Consider the following 25,366-nt stretch of genomic DNA (forward strand, 5'->3'; position numbering starts at 1 on the left):
CAGTCTTGAGGTATCTCAGAGAGCAATATCCCACTAGCAGCAGTGATGAGTGTGAGAAGACTCAGATGAAGCACTGGAAAATAAACTGTCTTTGAAACAGTAAAGACAGACTTTTGCAAAGATCTGAGAAAAACTTGGGTACAGTAAATCCCTAAACCCTACCAACTACAAGATGTATTTAGATGAGATTTTCTGGGGGTTGGGATGAGGGTAATAGCATATTATATTGAATATAAATATGAGCTTGTTATTAAGGTGTGCAGGGAAGAACAGAAATGGAAGTTGAAATCCCAAGAGCAGAGTAAACTCTGGTTACTTATTGCTGAGCAGGCTGTGCAGGTTCCCAGATATCATCAAATGAACTTTAGGTAAACTACACCAATAACTAATCCATTAGCAGCATTTCAGGATAAAAATCATTCCTCAGCTTCACCATTAAGCTCCTCATCCATTTTAATGTGTCCTTTATATTTTCTCTGTTCTATGGGAAGCCTAAAGTAGAAAAAGAAAACTGAACTATAGAAGGGTGTAAATGAGAGAAACAGATACCGAAAAACAACAGCCTGGCAATTAACAAAACACCACTGAGTCACCATCTCAAGGCAATCAGCTGCCACCTGAAATCCAGTCACTGATGACAATTACTACAGGATATGATGATTACTGAACAACTGAAACATTTCCAATTTGCAAATAGTGAAAAGGCCTATCAAAAATCTCTTCTAAAACCTGTGACATGGGGGCATTCACATCAAATCAGAGGATTTCACTTTAAGGATGTCAAACTGAAGGACTGAAAGAAGATCAAAAATGATTATTCAGAAAATAGACCACAAATTTTATAAAAATGCCATGAAATAAAGATGAAGATATAAATGATATAAAAAATTTCACATTCAGGGAGAGATTTGACCATTCCATTGATATTATCATTCTTTTATGAAGCCTTGCTAAAAATCTTTCAAAGGGGAGGTAATCTTTTGTCTTAGGCAGTAACCAAATTTCTTGACTTTCTTTTTACTGTCTATATCTCATTTCAGTTCATATCTACCTGGCATAAAACTTCTGGTTCAGAAACACCAAATGGTATTAGATACAGCTCAGCTCTGATCCCTTATGATGCCAACTTAATTTCCCCTTGCTCTCTCATGACTTATGGATAAATTCCAATGCCATCATCCTAATTTCAAACAACCATGTTAGGTTCTACTGCCACTAGTTTTCTAAGTTCTGAAGATAAAATACAGTGTCTTGTCACTATCAGCCTGCAATGACCATTGGTTTGGATACATGCAGCTGGTAAATACCAATCAGTTGCTCTTGTATTGCTTCCAAAGAACTACTTGTCAATGCTGCACTAAAATCTGGGTGGACACTGACATGTCAGCTGAGCATTTGGCAACGGGACCTCCACTAGCAAACATTACCCTAGGGAAGGAAGCACAGCACATTCCATTCTTTTAACATTTCTTGTTTCAGGAGCACCACTGACAAAGAACACAGAGACTGAAATCATGACTAGCAGAGCAAGCAAGTAGGCTGATGTCATTTATCACTCTGGTGACTGTGCAGATGAAGTTACTTACAGCTGCCCAGGCTGCTGCAAACTCCTTTTGACTGTTTTAAAAATCTGAAAGTTTACAGCTATAACTTAACAGTGAATCACTTTAAAACTCACTGCACATTCTGCTCATGCAGATTTAAAATGGAGCACCGTAAGAAGGAATAATTATTTTCTTTTCAACTCCACCTCTTCTTTCCTGCTTATTTTTCTATTAAAACTCTGTACTAAAACGCATTTTTTTCCTGAATACAGAACTATGGACAAAGAAGGCTTTCATTAATTCAAGAGCTGAAGTAGTCTATAAAGCAACTGTTTTCTACATTTCTAGAAACACTGAGAGGAGTTTTGGCAGGAAGAGCCTACTCCAAAAACCAAATATTGGGGGAGGAACAGGGAAAACTCCTGAACAAGTTCTGCTTTCTTTTCTAAGTCACATTTCTGCAATACTTTCCCCTTTACATGGAATATGAAGATTCAAAAATCCCTTATAACTAGAGATACTCCTAATAAATTATCCTGAAAAAGCTAACCAACATTTTTTTAAAAATGGAATTCTCTTAAACCTCTTCTCAGACCAATGACCACAATTAAACATCTCCCACTCAGAGCTTTTGTAGAACTTTGTATGCCACATTGAAGTTCCAGGAAAACAGAATAACCACTTCCTACATGGACTTTTGAAATGTGTTTCATATGAATGGAGAGATGGAGCCTACTCCAGGTTTATACACCCCAACAGCTACACTACTGTCCCAATTTAGTTAACAAATGTAAAGACCAAGTAATTACATGGATCTAAACACTTGAAAGGCTCAGATAGATGGTATGAAACAATTCTTAGGTATGCTTTCCATATAAATTCAGATAATAAATTTATTTTCATCAAATTATACAACCAAAATGAAAAGATTCTTTAAAAGCCCTAAACCATGACAAGAAATACATGTGGAAGGTGTTAGGTAGAGACTTGTGTACTGTGCATTTGCTGAGCTAGGAAAATTCAAACATACACTGGAGAAAAGAGCCAAGACTAACATACAGCTTAGCTGCATGAAGCAAGGAGTTAGTTTGTTTTATCAACCTGATTTTCCTTTAAGTTTCTCCAAGAGATTCACTCCATGCATTCTGGAATAATCCCCTAAAAGTGTCTTGAGGGATGACTTTTTTTCTTTTTGCAACTTGAATAAATTCAGCCAAGTGGCAGTTACTTAGGAAATTGAATTGAGCAATGACAATATATCTTGATTTGAAGCTGAAAATGTTTTCAGGAAAAGCTGCAGAATCTTAAAGATTCTGGAATATCCTTTTTTTTTTTTCCTAGTCCTTTCAATGTTCAGGGGCAGTCCACCAACCACATCTCTTCATCTTCCACAACTATATCTAAAATACATGTAAGACATACCACTGACCTACTGGTAGAATCACCAAATGTAAATAGCAATGGTGTAATCTGACCACAGAATTTTTCTACATCATTTCTATTAACAACCAAGAATTCCAAGAAATTATATATGGTATTTTTCATGTGTCAAAATGAAGTTGTCTGTCTCAAAATCGGATTTTGAGAAATGAAAGAGAAATAAAAAATTCTGTGTTACTTTTTTTGAAGTGAAGGGTCTTTATTTATTTAAACAGTATCTATACCTTACCTGCTGTTTGTTGCCTTTTCTTGTTAACATGACAAATGGCATTGTGTCCCCAGACTCTGACTCTCCTTCCCCACCACCAAGTGGGGGGCCCTTCTTCAGCTGACTTTTGAGATGCAGAGGAATAGCAACATCCAACTGATGCACTTTAACAGATTCACCACTCCTTTGCTATGGAAAAAAAGTGAATTCTATAAATGATCAGATGCTGACACAGTCAGTCAGGCTGGTAACATTCATATTTTCACAACTAAGAAAAGGTTTAACCTTCCAGGAAAATTAAGCTATATATTAGTACATTTATTAGGCTTACTATATTTTCCTTTTGTTTTCCTTGTTTGTGAAGAAGAAAATTACAGGGCAATCTCTTAGGGAAAGAAATCTAGAGACCTGATGAGACACACTGCAGAACATATATTCTTAAGTCAAGATTATTTTTTTTGTACATCTTATTAATACATTTATAATACAGGGATTGCTTTACTCAGTACTGAAATATTTACCAGATGTGACTAAGAAAACAAAGTACTAAAAAGCTTATGCAAATTTAAATGTATCTGCATTTTAAACCTATTAAAACCTAAGATTAAGTCAGAAGTTTTGCACAGTATCTGATGCATTCATTACTCATTCTGTAAAATATGTATCAGTGTATCATGTATTCACTGGGCAAACAATACAAGTAACAGCTATTTTACTAAAAGCCAAACAAGTCAACTGCAGAGAAGAGGCCAAAACAAAGAAAAAGGGTCTTCATTCCTTTAGTATAGTAACATAAGCATTAATCACTTATTTACTTTAAGAAAAAAATCAACTACAATTAGCTGTACATCAAATTAAGGAAATAACCATTTATACCTGAAGATTTTCCAGCATCATTTTATCCAAGGCCTGAATGAAATCCTCATCCTCTGCACAAGGGACGTGCTTCAGTCCCCCTCCTTTAATCATTACTTCCTATTGCAATGGGAATAAAATCATCCATCACATTAGTTTCAGAAATATGAATATTCAGTCTAGAAGTAAGTGAAAAATATCCTTATTGCTTCTGTATCATCCACAATCCAAAGGTTTATAGAACCAAATTGTTCAAGAAAGAAGTTTTCAGCCTTGATGATTTTCTTGAAAGGCATATTTGCTGATTTATGGTCACTCATAACGTTCTGACAGACCTGTGTGTGTGTCTGCAGGTACAGGGACACATTCAAGATGTGGCAACAATAAAAAAAGTCTGTGTCCTTAACACACCTATTTCAATTCCATTTTCCACTAAGCCCATGAAGTTAGATGATATTTTCAGGACAAAGCCTACCCTTCAATTATTTGGAAAGCACACATGACAACAAAAATGTCAGAAGTCAGTACTGTAACACATTGTTCTCTAATGTTCATTATTTCCTTACTATGTAACTGCAATTCAGGCTCAACCATTGGATTCTTTAGCTGCAAATATTATAATCTGTCAATCCCAAATTTGTACCGTAGGAATTTCACACTTCTTGGCTTATCTCCTTTTCTATTTTGAGATCTAGTGGAGTGTAACTGGTTACCTTGTTGTATCCTACCAGTTTGCTACTGTTGCTGGCATTGCAAAACCATCATTTACACAATATTTTCCAGTCTAGCTACCTATGAAAGCTCACAGTCTTAAGAAAACAAGTTGTAGAAAATTTGACAGCATAAAAATATTCAAAAGGTAATAACCAAAGTATGCATACATGAAAATAAGCTATAAAATGTATTTGAAAGAACAGCAGGAAGTGACCTTGCTGTATTTTTCCAGATATGTCATGAGCAGCACTGGCAAAAAACACTGAGTAAAGAAAACCAAAGATGCAAATTCAATTCACTTATCTCCAGCTCAATACATACTGTATTCTCCTCATCAGTTTCATTTTCCTTATTGGAGTCTGTAAGATAATCAGTGTTCTCTTCCTCCTCTTCTTCACCCTCCTCTTCCTCATTGTCAGAGCCCTCCTGAAATATTCAAAGTTAACAGCTGACTATTTTAAACAAGAAGGACAGCTAGGCTCCTCAAACATTTTCCTAAACTCTTCATGTTGCTCAGTTAGTCTTTGTAAATTTGTTTGGTTTTTATTCAATGTTTCAATCTGAACTCAGCTTTATTACTAATTTCACAAATGCACAGCAGAAAACTGGGACTGGTGGCTGATACATGCTGCCACTCAGGGAACTGCACAAGCTGGAGGAATGGACTGGCAAGAACTCATCAAGCTCAAAGAAGGGAAATACAAAGCTCTCCAGAGGTGCCTTCCTCAAATTAATACTAATTTATGGGTGAAGGCACAAACTTCAGGACCTTCAGTGCTGAGAGACATCTATTGAAAGAAAGCTTATTAACAAATCAACCAGCCCAAGCATATGGAGAAAAACTGTTCTGTATTTCCTTGATGAACTCATTTTCTTGTAACAATACCATTATCACGTCAGCTTTGCTGTGTCATAGTGACAAATCAGAATCTCTACGTACTTGTGGTTTTTTTATTGGCTCCACCACTTTGGATTGAAAATATTATTAGCACAGTAAACAAGGAAGCTTTATGCTTCATAAATCTTTTATTTATTCATATTGCATAGACATACTCTGAACACCTGTTATTTTTTCCTAATGACTGCTTTGACATTTAGTCAATACATTTGCTTCTAAAACAGATAAAAAAAGTCATGTGAAAGTGAGTTTTTCATGCCAAAAGCTGAAGGTATCTTCTTGCTGAGAAGCAGCACATACCCTGAGCAAAGCTGTCAGGTTCAAGTTTCTGCCAAAATAAGCCTCAGACACTCAGTTTTCCACAAACATGGAACTGGAATGGGAATATCCTGGGATGGGAATAACTGGGCTGTGCACACCCAGATTTCACCTAACTCTGACTTAGAAGGGCTTCAGAAAGTGACAAGCAAACAAAATCACTTCTTTTTACATGAGGCAAGGTAATAATTAAGCTCACCTCTTCTTCAGGTTCATTTACTTCACTTTCATTTCCAGATTGTTCCTCTGTCTCTGCTCCACCTTCCTCCTCTTCTTCATCCTCTTCCAGATTCTCTCCTTCTGTAATGGAATCCTTGGAATCTTTGTCATTCACAATTCCTGAAATTTGGTAAAAGAGGAAGACTTAGAACATTAGAACACATATAACCACTCAAATTATATATGGAAACTCATATCAAAAGTCCATTGTTACTGAGCACTAAAACTTAAAATATTTGAGTTCTGAATGAAACATTTCCTATATACTTAGCTTAGACATAAAGGGTAATAATGTCCTGTCAGAAAAGGAGGAAAATCTTAGAAAGAATGTTTAAAATCTCCCAGAGAGCAGAAGAAGCTGTGCAAGTTGCCTCAATACATCCTCAAACTAAATGTGGACCCTACTGACACACGCAACAAAATCTGAGCACCAAACTACAGAGACTGCACAGAATCAGCAGAACCAGAGACATGGAGCCCCTGCAGTCTTTGCTGCAGTACTTCCCTCTACTGTTAATTAACAGTTTTGAAACAACAATTTTCTCAGCCTATAATAAACCTTTATGACCCTCTCCTAATGCTCTGAGGCTGTACTTGAAGCCATGAGGATGTGGGTGCCTATATGAAATCTCTGGCACAGCAAAGTCTCTTCCACAAGTACAGTCTGGTGTGCTCATCCTCCTTGCAGACAGCTCTGACATTCTTACACTGTGTGTTTAGTTCATCTTGCAGTTTCTCTTGCTGACCTGCTCGCCTTCTGTCCCTCAAGATGTTTTAGTTTACTCTGAGTGTAAAATATCAAACATAAATATCTCTTTTCTTTCAGTAAGGTATCCTTCAATCTAATACCATTATCTGTATCATTTCCACAGAAGTAAAAAATTAGTCTTAGCTTTTTCCACTGCTTCAGTGTCCAGTTTAGTATTAGATATAAATTTCAATCAGAATGTATTTAAGAATTGAGCACGGTTCTGATTCAGGAAAAAAATTAAGACCTGTTTTTAGAGAATGACTGCTGCAATGTTTAAGCTATCCAGTGCAAAATCCCCAAACTTCCAGCATACACTACTGTTCTCATACATTCTTTTTTTTTTTTTTCTTTTCTAATTTACAAAGCCACTTAATCCTCCAGAGGACTGCTCATGTCAGACTTCTACACTGCTAGTTTCTCTAGGAATTGACTGAGGAGTCAACACAGTCATTATTCAGGCTGTCATTCCTTTTTTGACATTAGACCAACTGCACTTAGGGCCAGCCATCAGAGTAAAGTTTTGTGAAGCTCCTGGTATTTGTAGGAAGGAAGTGCTGAGTGCCTTTCAAAAGAATATTACAGTTCATATAACTCAGATATTTCTTCTTGGTTATCATTTTAAGAGCATGAAAACCATGAGTTTAGATTTCACCATAGAGGAATTCTAATCTGCTTTTCAGTTACTACATAGGGAATTTCAAGGCATGTCAATTAAATAAACAGCATTATTTTAAAAAAAGTTCCTCCTAAAACAGAAGTTGCAACCTTTTATGTGGCTATTAGACATACTCATCTCACTGAATGAAAGGATTATTCTTAGAATGTGTCCAAGTAGGTGAAATGCTCTAATTAACACTTGTGTAGTGTAAAATTTGCATATAAAATCTTTTAATGAACAAGTTTGTTTTCAAAGAAAAATGGAAGATTAGAAAACAACTCCATTTAGCAATGAGCACAGCAGTGTCCAACATTTTCTAAGAAGGGATGTGTACAGGAGGTGTAAAGGTTAATATGTTGATAACTGTTTAAATACTCACTAATCAGTGTATTTTCAACTGAGCAGTGCTGCCAGCCCAACTGTTTTCTCCTGAAATTAGTGTGATTACTACATTCTTCTGATTAAATTAATGATTTTCTTCCTCATATCTTGCACCATGTGACTCCATAAATACATATACACATACTTCTGCTCTCCAAATACTATTATATTAAGAGTATTCATACTATTTTTTACAACATCTATTACTTTACAGTTATGGAGATTCTGTATGGTATGATTAGAAAGAAACATGCAAAAAAGCTACAAAAATGTTTCTAGCATGAGAATAAATGATCATAACAATAACAAGTTACCTATTACCAACATAAACAGACAATTTTAAGAACTACAGGAATTGTCAAAAATACCTAACTTCCCTTGCACATTTTCTTACCCAATTTTATTAAGAATTCTCGTTCCAAGTCTTGCACCTGTCTGACAGCTTCTTCCAGAGAATTGCAGAGCTTTATCTTTGGTCTCAGCAGTTCCAGTGTATCACTGATCATATAGTCTATGTCTATAGGAAAAGGGTGGTCTTTTGTCCAAACATCCAAACTTTTTTTCCACCACACATAGCGCTGGAATACCAAATATTGAAATCAATTATATGCACACTGATGTTTATAAATCATTTAAGTTATGAAGTTTAAAATGTTATGTTTGTACAGTAAAAAATGCAAAAGCTTTCATGTCACAACTCTCCTGTTTCATACAACTATTAGATATTTTGACAGCACTAAAACTTGTTTGATAACACTGCATATCACAAACATTAAGAATTGTAATTACTGTTATAAGTATGAAGACTGAACAAAAAGGCCCTGACAAGAAAGTGCCTTCCCATGGCAGTAAACTCTTTCTGCAAGAGATGGCCATTTAACAACCAGCCAGCTTTCGATTCCTTCCCCCAAATATTTTCAAGAAAATGAACTTCCCCAAAGGCATATTATGGGGAAAAGGGAGAAAACATCATAAAAAAAAAATCTTAAGACTGCAGCCAGCTGCCAGCTTCAACTGCCTTATCCAGTTTGCTTTTCAATTAATTCACATAAACCTCTTACAGTGACACTGTAAAAAATTAATGCTGATTTTAAATGAACCTAACAGTAGAACTTAAGAACCAAGGTGCTGCAAAAACTGCATGTGAAAATGAAGTATGAATAACAGAATCTTACTTAAAAGATGACATGCTCAAGAGGAACTGAAATTTTTAGATGTAACAGGAATATAATGATGTCTTCCCCAAACTATTTATTTTTGCATTTAAAAATTAGACCACATCATACTGTGAACAGCCTGGTCCAGTGGGAGGTGTCCCTGCCCATGGCAGGGGGTTTGAACAAGGTGATCCTTGAGGTCTCTTCCAACCCAAACCATTCTGAGGTTCTATACTTCAAAACACCATTTTACACCTAGCATGCAGATGGATTGGTATCCTTTGAAATAAGTTATCACCTTAATTTTAATACCCTTGTTTTAGTATAAATTATAGAGAAAAGCAGAAATAAAAAGAAATTAAATCCAGCAAGTTTTAGCATGAATTCCATGGTCTGGAATTCCTCATTTCAGTGTTTAAACATTCATTATGAAATATTTTCCCCACTTCATTAAATTTATTGAGTCAGAACTTTCTTTGCTGCAACTTGTGCCCATTACATCTCATCCTTTCACCGTGCATGCCTGAGAAGTATCTGACTCCTCTTTCTCAACAAAACCATTAGCTGAGGACAGCACCCTAAATAATCTCTTCTTCAAGTTCAGCAAACCCCAATGAGAGCACTGAGTGCCGCCGGATTATTTTGGCATAACTCAACATAAGATATCACTTGAAACTAAAACTGCTACCAGATAGACAAGATTCTACAAATTACAGTCTGGTACTTATCTATCTCATTGTTCCCTAGCACTGACTTATTTTAGCTTGTTAAAGAACTTTACAGATCTGCATAAAATTTAGAATACCTGAAAATATACAAGGAAGCAATCAAGTTTCCGCTTGCTGGATCCTCTGTCAAAATATTGCCCACAGGTATCGAGGATAGTACAGACAAGTCTGATTCTGAAAAGATGTTCTGGAGGGTCCAGTGGACTAGGACTGCCATCAGGATTCACACCAAAAGAGGTGAAGGAATACAGAGTTCTAAATATTACAGCTGACTCCACCATTCGATAATTGTAAAGCTCCCCCAAAAACTTGGCACTGCTGATCCGCCGTTGGTTGAACTTTGGTTGATTAACCTTTATCAAAAAAGAACAAGAAAATTCACTATCATGAAGACACAGCAGAAAATTAAAAAACCCAAACCCAACCAACCTTTTACAAAGCAATAAAGTGTATAAAAACATTGACAGAATTTCTTATAATAAAAGATGGTTACTTGTGGCTACATACATTACATGAAAGTAAACATTAAAATGCAGTTATGAAAGCTGGTCAGCTAGTAAGTTCCAATACATTTAGCATACACTCCATCTTAAATCTATGATGACTTTTCAGTCAGAGAAATCTTGTCATTATAAGAGCTTTTAAAATATGGACTTGCCTCAAAAGTTACTGGAAGTTGTGTAAATCTGTCTACACTGTCAAAAAATAAATTTTATGCCTTACTCTGATAAGGGAGGCAAAACAACTGTCTCAAGTAATGTTAGTTTGGTTTTGCTGGGTTTTTTTGGTACAGTTATTCTATTAATTTAAATAAACCTATACAAAGCAAGTAACTGAGGCAGAAGAGTCATCAAAAAAAAAAAAAAGAGAATCCAAGGATTCCTTTCTTTAGGCACAATTATTTCAGTTTTCCTTTCAACATAAGTAGATGAGTGCAGCTTAGCAAGGATACTGATTGTTTACCTCCATTCCTAGTCGAATATCCTCCAGCACTCCATCCACAACATGAATTCCCACATCTTCCTGGTAAAGGACCAACCCTGCTAAGAGGTTGGCTACACAGTGAATACTATTATATTTCACATTCCAGATGTTGATCATACAGCATATAACATAGTCCTTAACTTCTGCATCCTGCCAAGGCAGCTTGCGCATCTGTCTCAGGACCTAAACCAAATTTGAAGACAAGCTTCACATTTTAGCAGGTAAAATATCAAGATGCTCCCTGCCATCCCCCCTCTCTCCTGGCTGGAATGAAATCCCTGTAAGCACCTGCAAACAACCTCCTTCTCCCTTCCAGGCATCCTCCAGGCCTGCAGTGGCTATGGAAGACTTTATGTACATGACCCAGCTACTGATCAAGCTGTCCAAGTCTGTTCCATAATTTCCTTGCTCTTACAGTCTGGATTTAACTGAAGCCCTTTGTCCCTTACTCTCCCATCACAATGCACAGAACACAATGATTCTCATCTCCCTCTCCCTTTGTTCAGCATGTGACACTGTTGAGAACACAGGTCCACAACTGGAGCTTCAACATATTCCAATAAAAGAAATTAAACCCTTTTATTAATTTATTAAAATTTAACCATTTTATGCCTCTTCCTTACAACTGAAAAACCATAGCCCTCCCCAAATCTTTTCCAAAGTAACTACTACACACCACTTTCAGTAAAAACTGTATTAAAGGTTTTGAAAGGATTTACCTTCTCTGTGGTGACCTTGGAGAGATCCTTGTAAAGAAGCTTACGGATATATTCCTGCAAAGGAGGACGCTTTTTCTTCACAGTTTTTTCAGCTGGAGGGGGATTACAGTAGTAATAGGCATTTTCTACCATTGTAACATAGCGTGCATCAAGATGCATTGCTTGTTTTTTCCTCATCATTTGTTCCTGGAAACAAATGCAAATGGCCTGTTAGAGATGCTGACATGCCACATTTTCAAGCCAAAGGCTTTTAGAGTTACATTTGGGATACAGTAAATATGAAGGGTTGCAGAAAAGTAAGTTAAAAGCTTGGGTAGAGAGAAAAAAAGACAAAGTACATATATATGGTTCTGTGTTGCTCTTTCCATGGTCATTTTTCTTTATGATCCCTATTTTTATAATGGCTCACCTGTGGTAAAAAGGGTTTCAGAAAAGTACTTAATTGAAAATCTTAATGCTGCTGTTCAGATAAATGGCTCATAAGACTACTAGGAACTCTGTTTAAAACATTATTTAACTAGATTTTATTTAACTAAAGTAGCTGAAATATTGATGTCTTGACACAAACACAGTGAATTATCATAAGACTGGCAATCTACTTTTTACATCAGCATCAGAGAATTTCTGATGGTTTCATACTAATTTCCAAAGATTTAGACAATAGAATTTTCCTTATTCCATGCTCCATTACTGCTGTTTACCCAAGCAGAATTGACTGCAAGGAAACCAGTATCTACCATAAAGTAATGTTTCAGGAAAAATCAGACAAGTAAGACTTAGTACTAATTACTGTGCTTAATTGTCGTGATTGTCCTGTTTTCCTCACTTAATAAAATCTTTTCTCCATACTTCACATTAGATATGTAAGTTAAGGTTCATTTTGTGGGGTTTAAAAATTTATCTAAAAATTCTGTAAAAGAACAAAAAAAGCAGTTCTGATTTTTACAGCTGAGGATGAGCTTAATTCCATTATTAAATACTTTTTAGTATGTACCTGTGTAATTATATATATATATATAGGTGTACTTCTGTAAGTGATTCTATATATTCTAAGTCACTCTGGTTGTGGTGGTTCACCAGGAAACTGGACCTGTGTAAACTTTATTAGCTGCTAGAGGCTGGCTACACAGTAATTTATAACTCCTAATAGATAAACAAAATTAACATGTAAGTGCTCTTTCCCACACACAAATATGAGTACATCCATTCATGCAGTCCAATAAACCAACCAAGAGTTTAACCCTCCTTTGATTATTGGTGAGAAAGCACTATTTTTCATGCTGGTGGCCTTTCCACTAAACCTGAACAATTTAAAATTTCTTTTATAAGGCAGACATTTCAGTTCAAATGAAATGTCAATGCACTCAAACAGCTCCATAACCCTGAGTTTCAGCTGCTAATTCAATGAGGAACAGTAGCTTTGTGTAACATAGTAACCCAACAAATAATGTAAGTTTCTTCCTGGATTTAGTCATCTATCACCGGGAACGTCTCCATCTGACACCAACCCTAAGGCATTTCATTCTTAACCTTTTCCACAACACAAATGGTCTTTCCTTTGATTCCCTGTGAGACTGTTCCTTTCCAAATGGGAAATTTCTGTCAGTAGCAGCACATTTTCCTACAAGCACCTAACAGATGCACAGTACTTAAAACCTGAGTACATAAATTGTTTTATGTGGGGAAAAACACTTAGAGTAGAAAATTCCCAAACTTTATCATGTCATACATGTTAATGTTACCTTTGAAAATGTTTCACCTTTTCTGGATAGATCAAGAGAAAATACACCTTTGCTGCCTTAAAAGTATTTATCATGCTGTATTATAAACTGAAAAATGAAGTGGGTCAAAGTGAAGCAGAACAGAGAAAATGGCAAAAGGGCTTGTAAATAACATTTAAAACCCCCTAAACCTGCACAAGTTGTGTATTTTCCTGTTATAAGAAGTTGTACATTATACTGTAAATAATAGTTTATAATTAAAATGTTTCTTCCCAGAAGAGACAATATGCACTACCTGAAGTCTCAACACCACTGTCATTTATTGGGTTTGAGCAGTCCTGAGTGTGTGTTCTAACTGTGAGTGGATTGTATTAGTCTTAATCTCTACTTATTAAAAATCTTCAGCATTTCAATTTCATGTTTCAGTCCTTTTTCAGCTAAGGCATCAGATGGACAGGCAGGAAAGAGAAATCATAACACTACACTGTTTGTAGTGATAAAAACCTTGATGCAATTCAGAGCAAAAAAGCAAGACCTGTGGTCCGAAGTGCTTTAAGCCCATCAGCTATTTTGGGTCCTCATTCTTCTAGGCTAAAATTAAGAATTGCATAGGTAAAGCACTACATTTGAAAATTAGGTTTCTCCTTTTCCTTTGATAAAAACAGACCACAAACAACATTAAAGTATCCATGTTAAAATGTTAAAACTGTTTGAGTTTTTCTTATTGGTGAGTACCACAATCTTTCTGCATGTGGCATATACTGCAGAAGCATTTCGAAAGAAAATCTGGTGATCATTAAGGAAAAAAAAAAAGAAAGAAGTAACTAATCAAAACCTAAGCATCATGAGAATTCCAATTTTGGAAAGCATTTCAGCATAACTGACATTTAAACATCAGATTACAGCAAGATACTGAAAGTGTTTAGCTCCTGCTTCTCTTTAATACCTGCACTGCTCTGCCCTGCTACTCGTTCTGACAGTTCAAAATGGAAATGTTTAATTTCCTGGAAGCATGTTATTGTTACAGTGAATTAACACAGTTCTCCATGCACTGCATTTACTTTGCCACAGCCTCCTCCTCTACAAACAACATCTCCCAGTTTGAACAGCACCAGTAAAAGCAGCCACACCAAGAAGGAAGCCACCATGTACCTTAAGTTCTGTGTATTTATTAAGGCATGATCTGGCCCTAAAGCTTAAGACAATTGTCTAAGGTGAATGATTAAAAATGCATCAGGAAGCTTTTAATACCAGAATTTCAAATATTCTTTCAGCAAGACCACAACAGTATAATACAAGAATTTGACATTTAAACTCAATTATGTTACAGAAACATAGATCAAGATGAAGCTGATCTTCCTTTTGAAGCTCCAATTCAAATAATCCAATTCAAGTAATTCATTTATCAACTGATCAATCCCAAAGCCAATCTAGTTTTACATTAGTATTTGAAATTACATAAAGGACACTGAATTTGAAAGATTTGCCAAGAATACCATTATGAGAAATAAACATTGTCCTAATAAAAGAAGAATCTCTAAATCATCTGCAAAACATGAAGTAGTTCCACAAAACCAGGATAGGATCACTAGAATAAGTTACTTAGTGCCACTACATTTGCAATGCCCTTACAGAACACTTTACTTCTCAATAAGTAATTTTTCCTTAATTACTTTTAAAATCCATTCTTAACTATGACTTTCTTCTACACCAGGACAAAGCAACATTGACATGCAGCCTGTTTGGAATCTTATTACAAAATACATCATCAGCAGTAAAGATTAGGACCAATAATTATTTAGAGGATCAACAGGCCTTAATTCCACCCATAAGAGTAGATCAGCTTTACAATTGCTTAGATTTTTACCACAAGATTGTTATCAGCTTGCTTTGAGAGAAATCTTTTCCACAGTTCACCCTAACTTATGCCATAAGACTATGATCCAATTTGTTTAAGACTATTTAAGTCACAATTATTCTCTGTAGGTTTTTTAGGGGAATGTTAGAAAATGCAGCTATTAGGATGGATGCAGAATATAATTCTATTTAGCCTATTTTACATCTTAATAAATAGATAGTCCAAACTTATTTGCCATCTTTCACCTTCTCCTGGCTCCTCAATGAATAAGAAAAGACCACTTATCCAAGACCTTGTGAGGCTTTAAGCCTCAGGAATTCAAACAGTGTTTGTGGTTTGTCTTGCACTTCACAGTTAAGCCATGTTTAGCATTCATCCAGCAGATTCCAGCAATCCAGCTAACAGCCAGCATTTTTATAGTGCATAACAATAAAAGCAGTCAGTTACAAAAACCAGCTCTGGTATAAGTATTTAGCTTTTCCTGACTTCTAAAACTTCTATTAACTGCCATAAAGTGATAGCAATGAGTAAAATGTCTTTTAAAGATAATGAAACTCAGTTTTCAAGGGAAAAATTCTTGATTATGGAAAGGAATGTATTTCACAATACAACACATCAGCTGGCAAACCTTTAGAAAATTGAGATTCAAACCTTTCAAGATACAAAGTACACTTGCTACAAAAAGCAAGAGCCAAGGAACTGGCAGTTAATTTGTCCATCTCTTTCCTCTCATGACTGTACCACCTCAACAGATGTTCTGACATTCAAAGAGGTTCAGAAAAAAACAGTATTTTGTGGAAAAGAAACTGTACAACAAATACACCCAAGTATGCAGTAGCTTCTCCATTAACTAGAGCACAAGAAGAGAGACTGCTGGTTTAAGGGAAAGTGGATCTATCTTTGAAGATCTTCTTCAACCATGTCTGACTTGGTGTCTTGCCCTGGACAGAGACTTTTAGGATTGTCTCCCAAGTCAGTAAATATATTTTTCAGTTCTTGTTATTACTATTTATTCAGTTCTTGTTATTTTTAAGTCTTTGTCAGTACTTCTTCAGACTTAGAGATGCCAATTCTAATCTTAATTCCCAATCTCTATTTCCAGGACTGCTTCTCTTAGTGTCTTCATAAACTATTTTACATTTAGAACCCCAAATCATTATACAGGGCATAGAAACCACCTCTTGCACAAATGTCTTCACTTCCAGTTGAAATCATGTCTTCACTTCCAGTTGAAATCATGTCTGGTTCTATTCACCACTATTTTTCCCCTCAAACACTATTTCACTATTTCAGGCATAGCTACAATATTCTTTCAACCTCATCCTCTGGGTTTCTCTGTCTCTGAATTACTAGAAGTTCAACAGCAATAGCTTTTTACTTCAGAAATTGAATTCCTTTTCTTCAATTTTTTGTCTTCAGGTCAACTGGAGTTCTTGAGAATAGTTTCAAAATTAATTGCTTAAGTCAGAACATGACACCCTCTCCCGTGAGACAAGTTTTCTCTTACCAAAAGAACACTGGTTCTTAGGTGAGATTCTGGCGATCTGAAGAGGAATCTTCCACAGGTTTCCAGCAAGGTACATGCCATTTCAATGTGGTGATGAGAGAAGTCTGACAGAAGCATCTGCAATGTATTTAGATAAATCACAGCTTGTTAAACATCTTTTTCAGCTGCACAAAACATGAAGTTATGCCTACCAGACTGGACACTATGCTGGGGTACTAAATTCAGTATGGAATAAATGCCAATGGATTTCATTGATCAGATGTTAGGATTGGCAAGGTCCTGGCACAGGTTGCCCAAAGAAGTTGTAGATGCCCCCTCCCTGGAGTGTTCAAGGTCACCTGGATGGAATTGAAGAAAACAAGTCTAGGAGGAAGGAGTCCCTGTCCAAGACAGGGGCTGGAACCAGATGATCTTTAGGGTCTCATCCAACCCAAACCATTCTATGAATATTCAAAAGATTAATCTCATTTTAAAATTCTTATAAGAACAGGTTATGGACCCCAAATTTAGGCTTCAGAAGAACAAGATGTTTTGAAAGACCAGCATAAAAACTCCCCCCAGTCTACCCAATAACACTGCACAGGGGCACAGTAACCTCAGAGCACACCTACCTGCACTGTTTTCAGTTAAGCAGTAACTATAATTAACACAACTTTGCATTTTACAGCATTTTATAGACAAGAGAGGTGAAATCATGAGTGATTATGATTTCTTTAGGAATACAGCTTTGTTATCTAGCAAGTCAATGAATAGAAACTATTCATATAGAAAGTGATTTTAAGCTGTGAGTCTCAAGCATCTTTTATTACAGGCACTTTTATTTTTTAAAACCTATTTTTAATTTGGGAATTGACATCAAGGTTTGAATGTTTATCAGCATGCAAAGTGAGATGATGTGCCTAGAGATGAATGCTTTCCAGAGGTGTTTTGCTCCTCAACAAACAAAAGCTCCTGCTAAATGGCATAAAAGCCTCTCCTTGCATCACTGAAATCCTTTTTGCCTCCTGTCCCTCTCCCTTATTGTTATTTTCTCCACAAAAACATTCATTAAAATCAACATTATGGAAGTTTTACAATGTACACAGCAGATTAATAAGTAGCAATAGCTGCCATACTTCCAAAGGAAATGATGAGCAGTTTGGTTATATCCAAATGTAGAAGTTTATTTTAATATATTCCTCCCATTCGAAGAGGAAGGAATTCTATACCTCTAACTTCTACAGCAGCTATAAAAGTCTCCTCATACACAGCAGCACAGACAGCAGGGTTTAAAACACCCCATGTCATGAATTCAGGTAACATCAGCAGCAGGTAAGTGAAGGGGAATAGGATGGGGCCACACTGTCAGCACACACAGGAGTACAGGGCTACCACAGCACCAACCTTTAAACAGTGCAGAGTGTCGTTTTTGGAGAACATCTTAAACTTGGTGAGCTCACCAATAAACCTCACAGTTTTATTCTTTGTTTCAATGTTGATCTGGTCCTTTTTTCTTACCTAAAAAACAAGCAAAAATTGATTGTAGGCCCTCAAAATACCCACTTCTAAATTACTTTGATCTCAACATGCACAAAACACACTTGGGAATTCAGCAGAGTTTGGCATCACTTTGGGTCCTCAAGCTCCACCTCTCATTGGGTTTCCTAAAACCCTCCCTACAACCTTGTTTCTTCAGAACATTCTCAATTCTTTTCCCCATCTCCTTACCCCCCCAAAACAATTAATTCCTCAGGCATGCCTACTCCTAATTACTCTAAGATTCCCCTCCTTGGCCCAGTGAAACAGTGCTAAAGAATTCTAGATTCTACATTCAGAATTTTCTACATTCTACATTTTCAGAATCAATAAGAAGTCTCTATGTGAATAGGGCCACTTGTACTGTCCTCAAGGAAACATTAAATATTGATGGTTTTTTTAAGTCAGATTAAGTAATGTACAGACTTTTAAAATAACTAACATTCAGCATAAATTTAGGAACCAAACAAAAATATATCTATGTCTAAACATAACCCATAAAATAGAAAATTGCATTTCCCCAACAAAAAGAAGTTTTTCTGAGAAAGTTAACATTGTTAAGATTCAAGTAAGTCTGAGCAATTTATACACATTTTTAATGTCAATATTAGAAAAAAAATTGAAATCTGTGCCACAGAGCTCAGAAAATGGTGAAGGAATCATCACTGTGCACCATAACACATTTGGTTATAATATTTAAAAAGAAAGTGATGGAAACAAGACTGAAAAATACATTTGTGTGGAAAATTTTGAGAGATGAAAATTGCAAAATCTAATTTTAATTAAATATTTTATGGTAATACTGATCCCTCCAATAGTAGCTTTGTAGTGGGAAATGTTAGAATAGGTCAGGTCTCATTTTAAAAGCAAGTTACTTATTTACAGAAAACTCTTAACACAGATGGAGCAGAGTATCTAATTTTTGTAACTTTTGTTGTAACTGTTGTACAGTTCATTTATATAAATATGTAAGCATATATGGAAAGTTGAACAAATTTCTATTTTAGAAAGACAAAGTTACAAAACTTTCTCTTCTTTTTTCTAGAACTGCTGAGATGACAGAAAAATAGTCACTGAATTTTAGAAGTAATATTTACACAACACAAAGTGGGTTTTTTTTCCCCAAAGGTTGACTTATGAGATTAATTGATGGTTTTAATACAAATATAAATCACCAAAACATACATGGAACCTGAAATCCCCTTTCAGCATGGAACAGAGATCCTCTGCTACATCAGACATACAGGGATGCAATGTAGCAACTAGTCTTGCATAAAATGGTAGCAAATCCAATCTGCAAACAAAGGAGAGGATAAAACAGACAATTTAGAGACAAAAATGTATTTATGTGTACAAATATGGTACCATTTTACTTGTGAAAAGAATCAATGCACTGGCAGAACTACATACACGCAATTTTTTTGGCTCACTTCAGAATGCAGTATCATTTAAAAACAATCCAAGAAAGCAAACCCCCATATCCTGTTGGAATATTTCAGAGTTCATTTCCTTTTTAACTCCTGCCATAGGTAAAATGCTGAATACCATCAAATACAGAATCTGACCTTCAATCAATTACCAAACAGAAAGAAAATTCAGATCCATCTCAACATGCAACAAAAGGTTCTTACAGACAAGACCATGGGTTATGGCAAGGTATTAATATTTTTTTCTGAAAAGCAGCAGACATAACTAGGAAGGTAGAGAATATCTTTACTTTTAAGGTGGAAAACTCTTAAATGAATAGCAGTTATTACATAAAACAAAGCTGAGCAGATGTGATGTGGCCACTCTTTTCCCAAAAACTCCCACAAATGGTAATATTTTCAAGGTTTCTGTAGAATTTCCTTATTTCCTTCTCTCTTGCCTTAATTACATGCCTTCACACACATTTCCTTTGCACATTTATGCAAACCAGCTGTGTATATATCAGTTTTAAATGCAGAGAAACCAACTGCACTCTGAGGCCTCATAATATCATTGAACAAGCTGAGGGAAGTATTTTCAGTTTATCTTCAGAATGTTAAGTTAATGCAGTAAACAGATGAACTCTAGAACAAGCCAAAGTAAGTGGAGAGGAACATCCTAAATTTGCATGCTTCTACTGAGAAATTGCCTGTAAGGGAAAAATGCATCTTGAGTTTGCACTTTAGGAAGGATTAAGGTTTTCCCTAGTGCTCAGGAAAGGAAAACAAAAGGAAAAAATATGCTAACAAAAAAAAAAAAAAATCCAAAAGCACAGCTGATACACAGAGCTTGTCCTGGCACAAAGAATCAAGACAAAAACTCCAAAACAAAACCATCACAACTGCCTCCTTTCTCCTTTTCCAAGACATTTAATACCCACTTACAGAAAAAGAGACAATTATGTGTTTCAATTGTGGGTTAGAAGGATCAGAATATACTCCCCCCAAAAAGCATAACCAGGCAGCCTCCTGGTAACACACAAGACTCCTGGTGAAACATTGTGGGTATCTCAGTTACCTATTTAACAGGTTTTATCTCTTCTGTTAATCAATAACTGAAGCAGTATTTACATTTTTCAAGCTTGTTGGAACACACAGTCAAGGCTGACTACCCACAGCAAATTACTACCATGTTATTAAGCATTTAGGCATTAACTTTGAGAGAAGTGAAAGTCTCACTACTTCACACACACCCACAAAAGCTAAACTGAGAGAGGATTGTGGCTGAGCTAAGAGGGTGCATTTAACTGAGGGGATTTCTGTATGGCAACTCTTTTAAAACAAATATCAGAAAGTTTTATTCTGGTCTCAACAAGTACCTGCCTGCTGAGAGCCAATAATTTCATCTCTGTAAACTGAGTATACCTAGGGGAAAATTAAAGTCTTAGAGCACATTGTTGTTATTCCCTTGCAGGACACAAAAGGTTTCTTCATGAGGAAGCATACTAAGACTGGGTATTTCTAAATAGGTGAAATATAATAAGGAATAGCCTTGGGTTAATTATGCTGAAATTGGCAACCAGAGATGGAATTTGTTCCCTCTCAGGAGAGACAAAATTTCATGTTCAGCAGTGGAGACATTCCAGTATCAGTGGCACCATCTACTGGTACATGCAGTGCTTTGTTCCCTCCAAAAGCATTTCGTTTTCTTCAGAAGAGGGGGAAGAACTTAACTAAACCCCCACAAACCCCACACTGCTTTCTCTTCCTGCTCTTCTGGCTATGAAGCAAGATCTGGCATCAGGGATGGGGCAGTCACTCTCTGAAGTCCCCTGAATATTCAGCACCACAGTAAAAAGCACCACTTGTGACCATTGTCATTTAGACCCCATACCATGGACTGAAATCCAGTCAGCTCTGGATCTCAGGCTCACATGAGCTACACATCAGTAAAATATTTAAGAGCACATCTTTTTTCCACCATTTCAAGTGTCAGTTTATTTTTAAAAGCCCAAACAAACAAAACCAATCCTAAACCAACTTACAGAAAAACTTATCTCAATCCTAACTGCAATCTTTCTAAAATGAATACATCCAAAATTTTATGCCCAGGAAGAGTGAAGGGGGCATTTTGTACATTTCCTAATTTCTGTGATTCTACAGGACAGCTTAAAGAACGAAGCAATGGAGCCAGAACTCCTGTGTCACAAGCACAATGCTAATGGAAAAAGCAGAGCATTCACAGGGCCTGAACAGGTACTCAGTGCCACCCACACTGCTCAGTGGCAAGAGAAGGATGATGTGGAATTGGAATGTTACCAGGGAAGCACTTTTGGCTTTTATTTCTTTGCCAGGACATAAAACTCCTTGATCTAGAGCACATCCCTCAATTTCATCCTCAACTGAAACAGGCCATGCAAACACTGATAAGTCAAGTTCAACTGAACAAAAAGAACCTTGATACAGAGAAGTCTCAGGATGAAAAGCTGACAGGAAATACACAGGAGGCTTGCAGCTTTTGAACTAAAATTTAACACTTGAGAAGCAGCTAACTTCTGAATGAAGAACAACCAATAATAACACTAAAAACTTCCATGTGGAGAACAGATCTCTTACTGCAGGTAAACTTGCAACACAGATCTCCATAGATGGGAACATCAAAAAATACCATAAGCCACAACAGCACCTATATACTGCTTAACATTTATCTGGAATTGTTTAGAACTTAAAGCCTAAGAAAAGATTTCAGACTTCTCATATTGAAGTAAAGGAAAAATATTTACAGAATTGCAGTATTCTGGAAAATCTAAATAATTCTGTGTACAGGAAGATAATTCAACAAAGAACCACACAAAAAGGTCCTAAAGCTGTGAGCAGTATGGGTTAAATCACTGCCTGCAGCCCTGGATTAACAGGCTAATATTTAGTTTTAAATCAATCCTCCAATGCAAATGTGAAAGCCACTCGTATACTGGCATTGAAAAATCTTTTTAAAAGGCCTTCTGTTCTGTTGGGTTGGAGGTTCAAATCACAGCTGAAAATGTAAATGTGATCCTTTCATCAGTATTCAAGAGAGCAGGGCAAAGATGCATTCTAACACTGATTTACAGTGAGTTGAGGAGGAAATGGCCTCTTTTGTCAAATTAAGTTTTCTGTCCTGAAGAATCCTGATTTGTCCCAATCTATCCAACCCTAGTGGTAGCAAGAAAGCTCCCTGGCAACACTACATAATGACTTTGATTTCACAGTGTCTGTTTTACACATCAAACAAAAAGCCAGTTTTACACTTTCTTGATGAAACTGTTGTGCCTCACATTTCCCAAAAGTGATCTCAGGAGAAGAAAGAGAACTTATTCTGTCATTGAAATACCTCATTATGGCTGCAAATAAAGCAGCTAAACTTAAACAACATTAACTGATATGCTTGGAAACTAAATGCTTTTTGAAAACATACTGCTTTATCTGCATCCTCAAGGACACTGCTCCTCTGAAGCTTTCACAAAAAACCCTCCTCAAAAACATCAGCATAACAAGCACTCCTCTCCCACAGTATCCCAGAGAGATATTGCAAAAATTCTCGGACTGTAAAAACAAGTATGGAACAACAATAATGGAAGGTAAAGCCATATCACTAGAGATACCCTGAGCAAAATCACCATTAATGCACAGTACACAAAGCCTGAAAGCAGTGTGCAACAGAATATCTATCATTTCTACATCAGAAAGGATTATGAACATTGATTTGAAGACACACAGCAAAACTGCTCTTTTACCAACTGCAGCAATACAGCTTACTTAAATATTGGGGTAGGTTGCCCTTTCAAATTGTCTGCATCTATGGGCAGCTCAGCTGGTATTTACAATCCAGCTGCTTGTGTTCAGAACAAGCAGCTCAGTCAACATCCTGTTTTTTCAGCGGAGTAGCCCAGAGATGGGCTCACCAATGCAGGCACATACTGAACTTAAGGTCTTGAAAGAATCAAGGTAGCTTGAGTATTTATTAGTCAAGTAGGTCCCAGAGGAGACAGCAGGAAAAGGAATTAAAAAAAGAATGGTACATCAAATGTTAGTACATCTTAATATTAGGAATAATTCATAATTATAATCAAAGACCAGCAGTGAGAAGATCAGCTGAGCCATTCATTTCAGTGTTGGCTCCAACCACTGGAGACCAGAACCATCACAACAGCAGCAGCTCCTTGAGGCTATCCCACCATCTATCCTGCTCTGTTGAGGCTATGAGAAAAGCTAATATTTTAAAAATTATTATTACTTTTAATACAAATCTGCAGGGCAATGGAATTACCACTGGGAAGATGACAAATCAATGGCAATAAGAAACTATGTATGCTTCCAGGAGTTTATTAACTCTGCTCACAGTACAGCCTGATCACAGACACATCTTTTAACAGTGCAATATATCAGGAATTTAACTTTTGCTTTCATGCCATCTGTGAAATCACACTGCTGAATAACAGCCTTATCATGCTGTTCCTGTTTGAAAGTATCTCCTTTCACTGTGCACATGCACAAGTTCCTCCAAATCACTGTCACCTAGCACAATTTAGCAGATTATGCAAAGCAAATAAAGAATTTTCAAAGAGGTTCCAAGAGTTAATAATCAAATTCAGCAATGTGGAACCTACAGCACCAGGAAATAATACAGGACAGTGGTACAAACATTAATGTAATGTTTGTCACAGACCAGCCAAAAAGCCACTTCCATTTTACAAGAATGGAAAATTCTCTACTATGGCAGAGCTGAAGGCAAAAGTCTAAGTGCTGCTGCTGATTTTCTTTACTGTAAATGTCCTAAGCTGTGAAAAAGAAATTCTGCTCACATTGTGTTTTGATGCATTTCATGATTACCAGCAGGCTGATAAACAGAAATGTTACTTCCCCTGCTACCTACATTTGGGCTAAAGAGCACTTGTTACATCTGCCTCCTCTGTCATTAATTAATATGTTGGGCACAATCAGGCCTCTATCAAAATCTCCAAACAATGAGGTCAAACCTGTAAATTTTAGAGGCAAGAACACACAAGAGAATGAAAGATTATGTGCACTGCTTCACCGTGGAGTCAGGTTAATGCCTCAGTCAGCAAACAAACCATTGGTTTGCACACAGCAAGAGAACAGGGTTATTAGCACAGCAGATGGTTATTTCAGATGAGATGTAGAAATAGGCTGAATTAGGGTTGAAAACACAGCACAAGCAGTGAATAAACTTAAGGAAAACAAAGTACCAACTCTGCTTGTTCAAAGTCTACACATGTGTTTAGAAAAGACAGATACTCAAGCTATGTTTTCCCCCAGTGTTAAAAGGTAATGGAATTAAAACTCTTAACAAGAATTCCAGGATGATCATGTTCACTTTATGTTAAATTCAGCATCAAAACAGCTCATGATGAGAAACAGAGCAAGATGAAGCAAGAAAAGCCACTTCTTCATAATTTCACCTATTTAAGGCTCAAATTTACCAGAGAACAGAGAAATATTATTCCTCAAACGAATTCAGTGTTTTTAATTGATTATTTGCAAACATTTTTGGAAGCAGGGCTCTTCCTGTAAGTGCAGGAAGTCTGCTTACACAGAGACAAGGAGAAACAGCAAGAGCTTTACACAGGCACATGTACACAGCCAGAAGAGGCCAGGCTCCAAGTGCCTGGCCTAGAGCTGCCAGAAGGCACAAGGCTGTAACAATGGCCATGTACAGCATCAGAATTAACACATCACAGGAAACCCTCCTTCCAGACTATACTGTGCTCTAAGTGCCCACAGGCTC

General features: G+C 36.5%; 1 protein-coding gene across 1 annotated transcript in view; it reads right to left on the reverse strand.

Annotated features, from left to right (window-relative positions):
• UPF2 (UPF2 regulator of nonsense mediated mRNA decay) overlaps positions 1 to 25,366 on the reverse strand; it is a 53,815-nt gene that overhangs the window by 12,853 nt on the left and 15,596 nt on the right. Inside the window, exons 9-19 of the mRNA XM_036401014.2 lie at positions 19,361 to 19,469; positions 18,044 to 18,157; positions 16,661 to 16,777; positions 11,575 to 11,760; positions 10,835 to 11,038; positions 9,949 to 10,224; positions 8,381 to 8,564; positions 6,177 to 6,316; positions 5,083 to 5,187; positions 4,069 to 4,167; positions 3,214 to 3,381 (exon numbers count right to left, since the gene is read on the reverse strand). Of these exons, the coding sequence (XP_036256907.1) occupies positions 3,214 to 3,381; positions 4,069 to 4,167; positions 5,083 to 5,187; positions 6,177 to 6,316; positions 8,381 to 8,564; positions 9,949 to 10,224; positions 10,835 to 11,038; positions 11,575 to 11,760; positions 16,661 to 16,777; positions 18,044 to 18,157; positions 19,361 to 19,469 (1,702 nt within the window). The remainder of the gene's footprint in view (positions 1 to 3,213; positions 3,382 to 4,068; positions 4,168 to 5,082; positions 5,188 to 6,176; positions 6,317 to 8,380; positions 8,565 to 9,948; positions 10,225 to 10,834; positions 11,039 to 11,574; positions 11,761 to 16,660; positions 16,778 to 18,043; positions 18,158 to 19,360; positions 19,470 to 25,366) is intronic.

This window comes from Molothrus ater, chromosome 5 (assembly GCF_012460135.2).
Source record: "Molothrus ater isolate BHLD 08-10-18 breed brown headed cowbird chromosome 5, BPBGC_Mater_1.1, whole genome shotgun sequence".
In the NCBI taxonomy this organism is placed as follows: domain Eukaryota; kingdom Metazoa; phylum Chordata; class Aves; order Passeriformes; family Icteridae; genus Molothrus; species Molothrus ater.